This window comes from Copadichromis virginalis, linkage group LG17 (assembly GCF_057382275.1).
Source record: "Copadichromis virginalis isolate Kocher_CV1m ecotype Utaka linkage group LG17, C_Virginalis_male_GT1.1, whole genome shotgun sequence".
Taxonomy (NCBI): Eukaryota; Metazoa; Chordata; class Actinopteri; order Cichliformes; family Cichlidae; genus Copadichromis; species Copadichromis virginalis.
Genome location: NC_140634.1, coordinates 31,131,656 through 31,143,706, shown reverse-complemented (window position 1 = coordinate 31,143,706; position 12,051 = coordinate 31,131,656). Strand labels below are relative to the sequence as shown.

The following is a 12,051-nucleotide window of genomic DNA, read 5'->3' as shown; positions in this document are numbered from 1 at the left end:
TTAGTCATATGATCATCAACAGGAATGGGTTTTCCCCAAAAGGAGCTACTAGGAACTACCTGTTTAACAAGAAAAAAACTGGGAATGATATCAGAGATCTCACTTAAATCCATTATGAAGTGCCTTTGAGCAAGGCAGATCAGTGCTCGTTTTCCTGCCTCGCTGCAGGAAGCTGTGGTTCAGAAGTGCAGTTTGTTTGTTTTCTTCCTGACAGAAAATAGCTCACTTTTGTGTTATGTTGCATATTCACTGTGGTGTTGCACACACATGGGATTCCTGTTAATGCCCAGACACACAAACAGGGTAGGACTCGGCAGCTCGTGTGCCTTTAAAACACTGATTAATCATCTGCTGGTCCACTACTACAAGTCAGACCATGTATCTGCACCGCATCGTTGTGTGCACACACAAATGTGACTTGTAGAGAGTGACTCCCTCGTTGAGTGGCCTTCTGTATATTTTTACACCCTTTGGACATTGCAAGAGTCTCTTGGTCCTGCAAGGCCTTAATTGTCATTTGTCTTCACCTGACAAAGTGTGGATGAAGGCATGCCCAAGGCTGGCTAAAGAGAGATCCCACTTCTTGCATATGTTCTCTGGGCTGTTATTTCTAGCTTTAGTAATTAAAGTAATTTAAAATAAAAGCAGTGTTTCTGTAAATAGTTTCTACTTTTGCACACGTGAGAGTGCATTCTCTGCATCTCAATCTCATCCTCACCTAGTCGCCTTAGTTGTCTCCTTGTTGCATTCCCCCTTCATTTATTTGTCTCTTTGAGGAGCTCTGAGACGATGGATTGCATTTTGTTTTGTGGAGCGTGAATCTGCCTGCAGAGCTTGTTATATCATCAGCTGCAACATGGTTATATCACACACTCATCTGCTATATTATTTTATGCTACGGCTGCAGCTTGGCCTGCATGGAAGTGATATCATGCGTAGAAATAAAGTCACTGCAGTGGTGATTGTGAGCAGAAAGGTCAGTTGACCTCATAATCACTTAACCATTTCTTTGTTATCACCTTAGCTGTACTGCAGCTAAAAGAGCAGTCAGTAACAAGGTGGCAGTGACCAGAAGCTGCAGTTGGGACTCCAACAGTTTACACAGGAAGTCACAGAAATGCACGCATCCTGTTAAGTCTGAATGCTGCTTTAATACAAAATAAGAACAAGGAAACACTTAGTAATGCCTCTGGAAATTCTTGTTCTATAAACGTCCCGAATCCACTAGGACTGGGCCATTTATTCTGAGCTTAATCTCAGTGGCGATTATAGCTTTCAGTGATTATGAGGACAAAATAGTCTGGGTAAAAAGATAACTTTTTTTTGTGATATACTAAATCAGCAGTCAAAATGCACAGCAACATTAAAGAAGAAAAATGGGCAGTTGTAGATATAGGGTGAAAGGTGGGTTACATCATGGACAGGTCAACAGTCCATCAGACTGCTAATAGACCGTCAACCAGTTTAGACTCACCTGTTTAAGCAGTAGTTGGACAGGAAAGCCAAACAGAGCAGCCAGACTCCTCAGAAAAGGTGTTTGAGCCCAGCAGCTCCTTGCTGTGTGGCACAAACTCAAATCACTGCAAAACCATCTCCCCTAAGACTTAATGGGGTCTGAGGACTTGTCCTCAATTTGGTGAAGGACCAGTGACCTTATCAAACGGATCTTTACCCAAGTTGTGCTCAAGGTCAAGGTTACATTTGCTGTTTTTACAGGCAGTAGCTTGTGAATTGTGAGCTAGATCTCATTAATGCTCTGGTTATAAATGCCACTTGTCAAAGACTCCTATAAAGTTTATGAGAACTGTGTGTAATTAAAGCTCAATATAGTCTCCTCTTGACAGCTGGAGGTCTCTAATGAGCACATGTTAAATGGAAGAAAATCCACCTTCATAAAAGAAATAAAATCAAATGTTTAATATTTAGTGGTGGATCAAGAGGTTATGTCCTGAGAGCTGGTAGGCATTTCAGTACATCAGGTTTTACCAGTGGGAGCATTTTGACTCTGGACCCGATGAGGATCCGTGCTAAACGCTGTAGTTCTGCTTGGATTGATACAGCTCTGTGCATTATCCTACTGGTGCCAGCTGATGTACACACACAGGTGCTTTTAATAATTTTTCTCAGAAAAGAGCTCTCTGTATGAAAGTTCTGCAAACTGGTCACACATCACGAGCTGATAAGAATATTATTGTGAACAGGAAGTGCAGCCAAACTGACAGGAGCATCGGACGCCTCTTGCAAGGTTTTGCAATTCAAAGTGATTGAGATCTTAGATTGGCTTTTTGGCAGCAAAGGGCAGGTTCCCCTCTTTTACACATCTAAGCTACTGTAACCAACCAGCGTGATTGTTTCGTGTTTCTTCTTCCCCCATTTGGGATACATCTTCATCACTGTGAAACAAAATACTGGACTATAAGTGAAACTTACCACAAAGCCTCATATCTAAAGTCATAAGGTCTCAGCTGTGTTGCAAACTTTTTTTTTTAAATAAGCATCCTGTCTTATCTCTCTTAATGCGATAAGGAGATCATTTCATGACTCCCTGAGGTTACAAGTCATTCTTTAACTTGGGTAATTGCGAAGGGTTTTTACTGTTGTCCATCACTTCAGTATGACATTACAATAATGCTAATCATATCTGATCATTTACTAGCACAAATTACCTGAGTTTGTTTGTTTGTTTATTTTTATCTGAGTCTGATTGGTTTAAATGTAAATGCAATTTTCTCATAATTTTCTGAGTCGTAAAACTCTGATTCTAGGGGGAAAGTGTGGCGTTTTAGGAATTACTTCAGGACATGCTGGGACTGCCTGCCCTGTTATTACCTGGAAGGTTATTGTTGAGGGTAAATTGATGGCAATAACGACAGCATGTCGATGATGAAGGAAGAATTGTGAGGATGATTGTGATTATTCCAATCCTTCTCTTGACTTTAAACAAGAGCTGCCCTGTTAGGTTGAATATTTGGGTCCCTTGCTGCCTGTTGTTAATCATTACAGTTTCTGAGAATTCATACTGTCTGCAGGCAGACTTTCTGTGTTTGTGTTTATTTGAAGTTCAGCAAATGATACACGCTGCTTTTTAACCCCCCCTGTGGAGTCTCGTGACATGGACCCATGCCAAAGTCCAATTACACAGTGCTCAGGAGGCACTTGCACATGCATTAGAGCCCCATTTTAGTGAGTGACCAGTAGGGTTGCAAAGGGGCGGAAAATTTCCGGTAAATTTCCGAAAAGTTTCCGGTAAATTTCCATGGTAAGTTAAGCTTGGGAATTTTGGAAATATTCCATATTGGAAACTGTCCATGGAAATAATGGGAATTATGGAAATTAATGGGAATTTAGGAGAACTAACTGGGAATATATTATTTCCAAGCATAAATATAAACAGAAATCATAAGAAAACCTCCATGCAAAATGTTTTCAACAGATATTTAAACAGATTTATTTGTAAGTACAGTAGAATAGAACACGTTTCAATAACTTGTTTCATGGATGAATAAAAACAGAAATGTTGAGTTCAATATTACCATCCCCTAACCCCGCTCATTCAAAAATGCCCCCTGTCCAAAAATCTCCACAAAGTCCCATTCAAAACGTTAAATGAAAAATGCCACTTATCCTCCAAAACGTCCCATTAAACATTCAAATCTTCCTTCAAGCAATCCTCTTTTCTCATTTTTGCTCAGTCATTAGACTCTTCCTGGACCTCATCATCATCCAACAACATGTCCACTTCCTCAGCATCCAACTCTGAGTCTTCCTCTTCAGTGTCACTTTCCAGCTTTGTTGAGGATGGCTCTGTGTCAGGCTCAAAGAGCCGTAGGTTTGCCCGAATGCCGACCAGCTTTTCCACTCTCACATTTGTGAGCCTGTTGCGAACCTTTGTGTGGGTGTTCCCAAACAGTGACCAGTTGCGCTCGGAAGCGGCTGATGATGGTGGGATTTGGAGGAGGATGGAGGCTACAGGTGCAAGGGCCTCAGATTCACATAGTCCCTTCCACCAGGTGGCTGCAGATATGTGCTGGCATGACTGCCATATTCCATCCCCTTTCCAAAGGCCTTGCTTTGTTCGATACTTTGCCAAACTGCCTAGAACTTTGCCTTTATCGAGACCCAGGTGGTCAGACATGGCTGTAATGACCGCATAGGCACCGTTGATCTCTTCCCCGGAAAGTATGCCCTTGTCATATTTGGGGTCCAGCATGTATGCTGCTGCATGCACTGGCTTCATGCAGAACTCCCTTCGCTGTTCCAATGACTTGACCACAGCCGTTTCCTCTGCTTTCAGTAGTAGGGAAGTGGGCAGAATTGTCTGGATTTCTTCTTTGAGTTCTGCAAAAAGGCACTGGACATCTGACAAGATGGCACCATCCCCCTCTATCTTCGCTATTGCTGCTGCAATAGGTTTGAGGATTTTCTGACTGCTAGATACTCTTTCCCAGAACACATCATCCAAGATGACCTTCTTGATGTCGCTGTCGATGCCTACAGACTGGGATATGGCCATCTCTTGCAGAGACTCCTTTCCCTCCAGAAGGCTGTCAAACATGATAACAACACCACCCCATCGCGTTATGCTGGGAAGCTTCAGTGTAGTACTCTTGTTCTTTTCCTTTTGCTTTGACAGAAATGTAGCGGAAGTTACTTGTTTGCCTTTAACATATTTCAGAACTTGCTTCACTCTCTTATTCAGAGTGTCCATTGTTTTTAGTGCCATTATGTCTTTTAGGAGAAGGTTTAGTGTATGGGCTGCACAGCCAATAGTAGTTATATGAGGGTAGGTCTCCTCCACATGTGCCCAGGCAACCTTCATGTTGGCTGCATTGTCAGTGACCAGTGCAAAAACCTTATCTGGTCCAAGGTCATTGATGATCACTTTTAGCTCATCTGCAATGTATTGGCCTGTGTGTCTGTTTTCCTTTATGTCTACACTCTTGTAGAACACAGGCTGAGGAGTGGTGATTATGTAGTTAATAATTCCTTGTCCCCTGATATTGGACCATCCATCAGAGATGACTGAAATACAGTCAGCTTGGTCAATGGTCTGTTTCACCTTTGCTTGAACTCGACTGAACTCTTCATCCAGTAGATGAGTAGACAATGCATGTCTGGTTGGGGGAATGTATGCTGGTCGGAGAACATTCAAAAATCTCTTCCAGTACACATTGGATGTCAGCATCAGGGGTGAGCCAGTTGCATAGATTGCACGAGCGAAACACTCATCTGCGTTTTTCTGGCTAGTGTCATCCATAAAATCAAAGAATCCTCTGATGCCAGAGGGACCAGGAGCTGATGAGTGGGTATCTGACTCTGATACAGCTGAAACAGATTCATTTTCCCCTTGAGTGGAACTCCTGGCTGCTGCATGTGTTGGGCCTTGAGGAATTTTTTTGCACTTTGCAATGTGCTGCTGCATTTTTGTGGCATTCTTCACGTACGTCTTATCACAATACTTACACATATATACAGATTTCCCTTGTACATTAGCTGGTGTAAAATGTCTCCACACATCAGATAGCGCACGTGGCATTTTTCTGTAAAATAAAACAAGAGCTTGTAAAAATGCTAATACAATGCAAGAGATCGTAATAATACAATTGCAATATGATAATAAACAGATATAAATAGTAAGGCTAGCTAAACAACTGGAATGATCTTCAAAACAAAACAACCAAATGAGGAAGCTAGCATCTTCTTTATGTTATACTAGCTATGGCTTATTTAGCATCTAACAGATGCTAGCATTTTATTTAGCATCTAACAGATGCTAGCATTTTATTTAGCATCTAACAGATGCTAGCATTTTATTTAGCATCTAACAGATGCTAGCATTTTATTTAGCATCTAACAGATGCTAGCATTTTATTTAGCATCTAACAGATGCTAGCATTTTATTTAGCATCTAACAGATGCTAGCATTTTATTTAGCATCTAACAGATGCTAGCATTTTATTTAGCATCTGATTAGATGCTAGCATTTTATTTAGCATCTGATTAGATGCTAGCATTTTATTTAGCATCTGATTAGATGCTAGCATTTTATTTAGCATCTGATCAGATGCTAGCATTTTATTTAGCATCTGATCAGATGCTAGCATTTTATTTAGCATCTGATCAGATTGCTATCTACCAGATTAATACATTTTATGTGATATTCACAATTTAAACATTTAATGAATATATTTTCCCATAATATCATCAAAAATTACCTCACTTGTTAAGTCCACAGGCTCAAATGTGTGCCTTTAATACTCTTTGTCCTTCAGGCTCAAAAGTGTGGTCCATGTGTACATGTGATGGAGGCATGCACAGTGCCAGTAGGTGGTCTCAATAGCCATGCAGCAAGCTTGTGCTCTGTACATGTGATTAAGGAATGGCATGGATATTCAAGTGTATTTGAATTGCATTTGTTTGTTTTTGTCAATATTATGCTAAAATATACTTTCCTCAACTATATTTAAGTTCCCTAAGAAGAGCCAACCTTCAATTTTGAAAATTCCCACTTTATTCCCATAAATTCCCGTTAATTCCCATAAATTCCCGTTAATTCCCGTTTATTCCCATAAATTCCCGTTAATTCCCGTTAATTCCCATGGAAAGATTCCATCTTTGAAAATTCCGGGAATTTTGCAACCCTAGTGACCAGAAAGCCAGTATAGTACGTGAGAGCCTGAGATGCACACAAACACCTGCTGTTCCTTTGAACCTCAAATGCGATCGTTTCATTGCAAGTAGTCTGAAACGACACTCTTTCTGTTTTACAGTCGTCTGGTTTCAACAGTCTCCAGTCAAGCTACACGGCCCAAACAGAGGTGAGTCCTGTGTCTGAGTGCCCTCTGAATGAAATGGAGGAGATTCTTGAAACCTCACACAGACGGTTATGAGGGTGTCTTCAGTCAAGCTTACACACAGAGCTGCTCTGCTCAGATGGCAACAGCAGTTCATGAGTTCTGTTCACTGTGTCTGAAAAAGAGAGACAGATGGAAAAATGAGACTGTGAAAAAAGCAATACTTCCCTTTTGAGAAGGTCAGACAAGTAGCAAACACTTGGTGTTTGTGTGTGCGCGCGTCAAGTGAACAAAGTCTGTGGTTGGTATTCGTGGTGTGTGTGTTTGTTGGACTGTGTTTTCCAGTCCAACAAGTTGCCACTGACTAGGGGTGACACAAAATTGCCCAAAAAATACACATTTTTGGGGCAATTTCGAGTGGGCTCTGCCAATCAGTAATCTACGTGGTATGCACCCTCAAAACTGGATCGCAACAAATTGGCGCTTTTGAGAGTACGTTTGCTGATAGTAACGCCATGTTGTTCAGCTAATAACACAAGGATTTCATCATTTGTGAAGCCATGCTGAAAATAATCAGCAATTTGTGCATTCATGACTGGCTGTAATATTGGTAGCTTAGCTGTAGCATTTGTAGCTGAGGGCTTCAGTTTCCGGGTAACAAGGAAATGACGTCATTCACGTAGATTACTGATTGGCAGCGCTAACTCGAAATTTTGAGTCATTAACTAAAAATTTGGAGAAAAGTCAAAATTTCGAGCTACTTTTCTCGAAATGTGTAGTTAATAACTTGAAATTTTGAGTTATTTTCTCGAAATTTTTTTCTTTGTGTGGCGGAAACGGGCTTTCATATCCATCAGCAACTTAAAAAAATGAAATTAAAGCCATCATGGTAGTGTCAAAAATTCCAGTTCCTCTAATGGCCACAGGTTCCAAAAGTGAGTAAGACCCCAAATTAAACAAAAGTATTTTTCTCTAGAGTACTACCCTGTGCAACACTCATCTGAAGGCTTAAATTTAGGGATGTGCCTGTTTTGATTGGCAGCTACCGTGACAAAGGAGCTGTAACCTTAGTTACTTGCGAGGCCTCACCTTTATTAATTCGACGCACTGAACTGGACCTGTGAGCAATGTTTGTTTGTTCCAGTGCCATTTCAAATATTTTCACTGTAATTATCTGACAAAGGATGTTGGTGTCTGTGACTTGCAGTCCGTCTGAGTCTTTCGGTATCAATCCGATACCAAAAGTAAATACAGGACAGTAGTGCCTAAAGACTTGTAGGTTACAGTTAAAGGTTATTATAATCAGACATTCTTCATAAATCAGGTTTCAGGTAAAAATATATATACATTTTTTGTTTAAAATCGAATAATTTACATATTGTCATACTGTTATTATTTTAATGTCTGAATATAGTCTGTAGTAATCAGTCTAAACTAACATTAACTAATGCTGAAGATCTTATGTACCTGGTTACTCATTGCCTCTCTGAAAGAAGTGTAACGGTGAGCTGTGTCTGTGCTGGGGTCTGGGTCTGTGTGATTAATTTCCTTCCTCCTCGCTTCGTTTCTTTTTCTGTTTGTTCTGGGATAAAGGGTTTTTCTTTTTTGTGGTCTTTCATGTCTTTATTTAAGTTAGTGTTGTTTCCACGGTAGAGAGTCTCCTTCCAACCCGTGTCAGTGTTAGCAGTGTTTTCATTTACAGCTGTAAAGTAGCTCTACACATGGTCGTCTTTCTCACCTGCTACATGTTAGTGGGGGAGGAGGGGGCGGAGCATCGTTTGCACAGACATGTCTGCTTTCTGATGAACTTGAGCAATGTATCTGTGCTTCTCATGCTGTTTTATTTTATTTTTATTTGTTTTTATTTCTAGTCTTTGATGTTTTTTAGCCCCTGTCACTTTTGTGGTAAACTCCCCTGCCTCTCCCTTCCTTGTTTAAGCTTGCTTTACAGCTTAAATGTCGAACTACATGCTGCTGAGTTGTTGGAAGAATGCACGCTAGTACGTTTGCATTGGTTGCAAATACACAAACATGATGCCATAAAACACACGTTAACCTGTTAGCAATAAGTACCACACATGCAGGTCTGCATTTCAGCTGTACAGTCTCCACTCACATGTACAAATATGGTCTCCTCTGGGTCCAAAACATGGTGTCAGCTGACAGTGAAACATCATCTGCCTCAACAGAGAGGCATGAAATCACAGTGGCTACACTTTTCCTTTTTATGTGCAGTATAGTAACTATGCCAGTAGCCACCAATCATACAATCAAAACAAGCTGCAGTAATAACTAATTATCTAGTGTAGCTACAACTGCTGTACAAAGTTAAGTCAACGGACATAATCTTTCTTTGAATAGTTTCTCCAGCTCTTTGCACTTGTATTTTAATGAAACCCGCTGTCCACAAAAAGACACGTAAAAGGCAAAGTGAACTAATAACATTACAATTTTTGTTTTGTTTATAGGCATTATGAATTTATTATTATTATTATTATTATTATTATTAGTAGTAGTAGTAGATGTATGTATGCATTGTTATATTCTGTTTTTGTTTGTTTCAGTGCAAATTTGATGAAGCATCCAAATGTTGGACATGCATATGAGATGATTCGAGTTTGCTTTCAAGTTGTGCCTAAGGCAGAAAAGCTGCTTACCTGAGGCATTTTGTATGAATATATTTATTTATTGAAGCGTAGTAATAATAATGCTCAGTGAAAATTGTACAAGGGAAACGTGCAGATGCTTGGTCCTAAATTATGAACACACGAATGATCTACATGCACACGTTACATTCTTCCTGTGGCTGTAGAATCAGGCCTATGAGATGGAAGACAGGTGTGTTTTATGATTATTGCTCGCTTTGGTCTCTCATTGAGGTATTTGTAGTTTATACCTCAATACTTACTGGGATGTAGAGCAGCACTGAAGGCTTTCCACTACTGAAAATTAACCTGACTCCTGCTTATGAGTTACTCTAGATGGATGTGTCATAAACATGGAATATTTTGTGGCAGATCTCAAATTTGGCAGACACAGTTTAAGCCAGATTTTAACTTCATGGCTTTTAGTATCTGAATGCATTCCTGATTGCTCTGATCAGTTTAATGGGCATCATTACACTCAATTATTTGTCCAAATAATGAGATGTGAGGCTTGACAGATGGATGGATTTCTGAATTGACTGGCTTGCAGTTTTGAGTTTTTCTCACATGAAGGGACTGAAGTTTAGCGTGTGGTTGTTTTGATAAAATTAACTTGTGTTTTGCATGTTGTTGAAGCCTAGTTGTAAAACTTAAAAACAGATGACACTGGCTGCGTCCTCCAACCACAAAGGCCCTTTTCTATGTTTAGAGTTGTAAATATAACTTCATTTAAAGCCTGTATTTAAGTGAAACTGCTACAGACAACCAAGAAGCTGTTGTGTTTTTTGTTTTTTTGTTTTTTTTGGAAAGTCTTGCTCATTTGATTTGTCTTGTCTAACAAACTGTTCAGCTTAAACAAACATCACAGTTAAATGTCCAATTTGCTGTCTGTTTATAAGGGTTTACGGTAGATCAACTGTAAGGTTGTTTGGTGTGACTTGAGATAGTCAGGAAATCACCCTAGAACACCTTTGACTCTCTATTGCCGTCCGTGCAGCCTCATGTTTCCTGCAGGCATGCACACATGTGCCCTCTCACCCAGCCCAGAGAGGTAACCTACTCCCATCATGAAACATGAAGCACCCAGATAGGAGGAGAGCAGCTAGTGTTACACATCACAAGATACGAGACTTGTGAAGGAGGTCTCCTCCTGTGCTCATGTTTTCATTAGAGATCCCAAAGACACATGATCTGACTGTCAGTTTGTATTAGAAGTGAGTAGGATGGAAAAATGAAGAAGTTTGTTTTATAATGCAGTTTTCTGTCTTGACTGAAGACATGTCTAGTTATGATATTGTAAAACAAGCTCTGGGAACTGCTTTGCTAAAGATCGGACCATGATGAGGCACCTTCTTCTAACCCTACCTGACTCTTTCAGTCATGTGTAGGTTTGTTTTCAAGTAGCAAAATTGGGAAAAAGAAGCGGAATTTCTTGTCTTTTCCATCTCTTTTTGAAGTTTGAACAGCATTGAAGGCCTCTAACCTGTTTAGTCTAACAGCCCATCGTTTTAAGCTCATCATTTTAGCTATGTAAGCTTTCCTTATATGCAGATAAAACCTGTTTCGTGAACTCTTACTGCTACAAATGTAAAACCTAAAGTGACTCATTTCAGCCAGCATCCAAAACCTCCGATGTTAATTTGGTTTGATGAGGAAGTGAAACAATGTATACACTTGTATATGACAAGGATTAGGCAAGCATACACTGCACTTACTGACCGTAGCTGTGTTTTTGTTTTGTTTTTTTGTTTTTTTGTTTTTTTTTTCTAGAGGAAATTTAGGGAACAAAACATTAAACAGCATGTCAGTTTTGCCCAATATTGGACTCTTGAATCTGGCTTCCATTGCCTGTTGGTAAAGTTTTACTTTGCTATTTTCCCCCCAGTGTTGAAAAGTGTCTTTCATTGGTTTAAACACTTTCAAATACTGTGAATAAGAAAAGTGCATGTGTGCGTCATTGCTGCCAGGCACCTGCTGCACTGTTGCATCCTGTTTCAAATAAAGCTGTGAGCTCAAAGTTCAAACGAGTTAATAGTCCTCTATTTTCAGTCTTGTAGTGTCACTGCTTCTTTTGGCATAAGCTTATCATATATGTCTTTAAAAATAAAAGGATGTGCTCTAAAATTCAGGCAAGACTGGGCCTTGTTTGTTGTTTTGTTTTTTTGCCTCAGCCTAACCAGTGTTTTTAAATGTGAAAATAGTGTAGTCGGTCTAAAAATAACAGACTTAAATAGTGCTGATTTACTGTAATAGGCAGTGATAGACAGTAACAGAGTTGCTGGACCACATTGACTTACACGAGACACAAACCACACTCTTGTAGGTGAAGGTTTCGTGTTTGATCCTTTCACAACCTGCTTTTTATGTGGACTCTCTCACTCTACGTTTACTTACATCTGTCGGACTGATACATTAGACATTAAAGGGTTACCTACACAAACCAAAGCCCGCAACTTGCATTATTATTTGCAGTAAGCGTCAGCTCCACTGAGCTGCCCAACAAATGAGATGAATGGGTTGCATTGAAAGAACCTAAATTTCTAGCTAAATTATTAACTGAGAAAAATGTGATGAATAATGTTTTGTTTTTAATTTGAACATTATAAGTTACT

The 12,051-nt window shown here is 39.8% G+C and overlaps 2 protein-coding genes across 5 annotated transcripts in view; one reads left to right on the top strand and one right to left on the bottom strand.

The window, feature by feature from the left end:
- Positions 1–12,051, top strand: part of LOC146689699 (protein PHTF2) — a 58,605-nt gene that overhangs the window by 4,442 nt on the left and 42,112 nt on the right. For 3 of the 4 annotated variants that reach the window (XM_085436722.1, XM_085436723.1, XM_085436720.1), the window contains exon 2: positions 6,771–6,818. The exons of the other annotated variant lie outside the window; for it this stretch is intronic. The gene's annotated coding sequence lies outside the window, so the exon portion shown is untranslated. The remainder of the gene's footprint in view (positions 1–6,770; positions 6,819–12,051) is intronic. 4 annotated transcript variants of the gene reach the window in all.
- LOC146689700 (uncharacterized) lies at positions 3,689–6,575 on the bottom strand. The gene is made up of 2 exons (XM_085436180.1): positions 6,216–6,575; positions 3,689–5,540 (listed from the first exon to the last, which is right to left on the bottom strand). The coding sequence occupies exon 2, from the start codon at positions 5,534–5,536 to the stop codon at positions 3,689–3,691; it is 1,848 nt and encodes a 615-aa protein (XP_085292306.1). The 5' UTR covers positions 5,537–5,540; positions 6,216–6,575.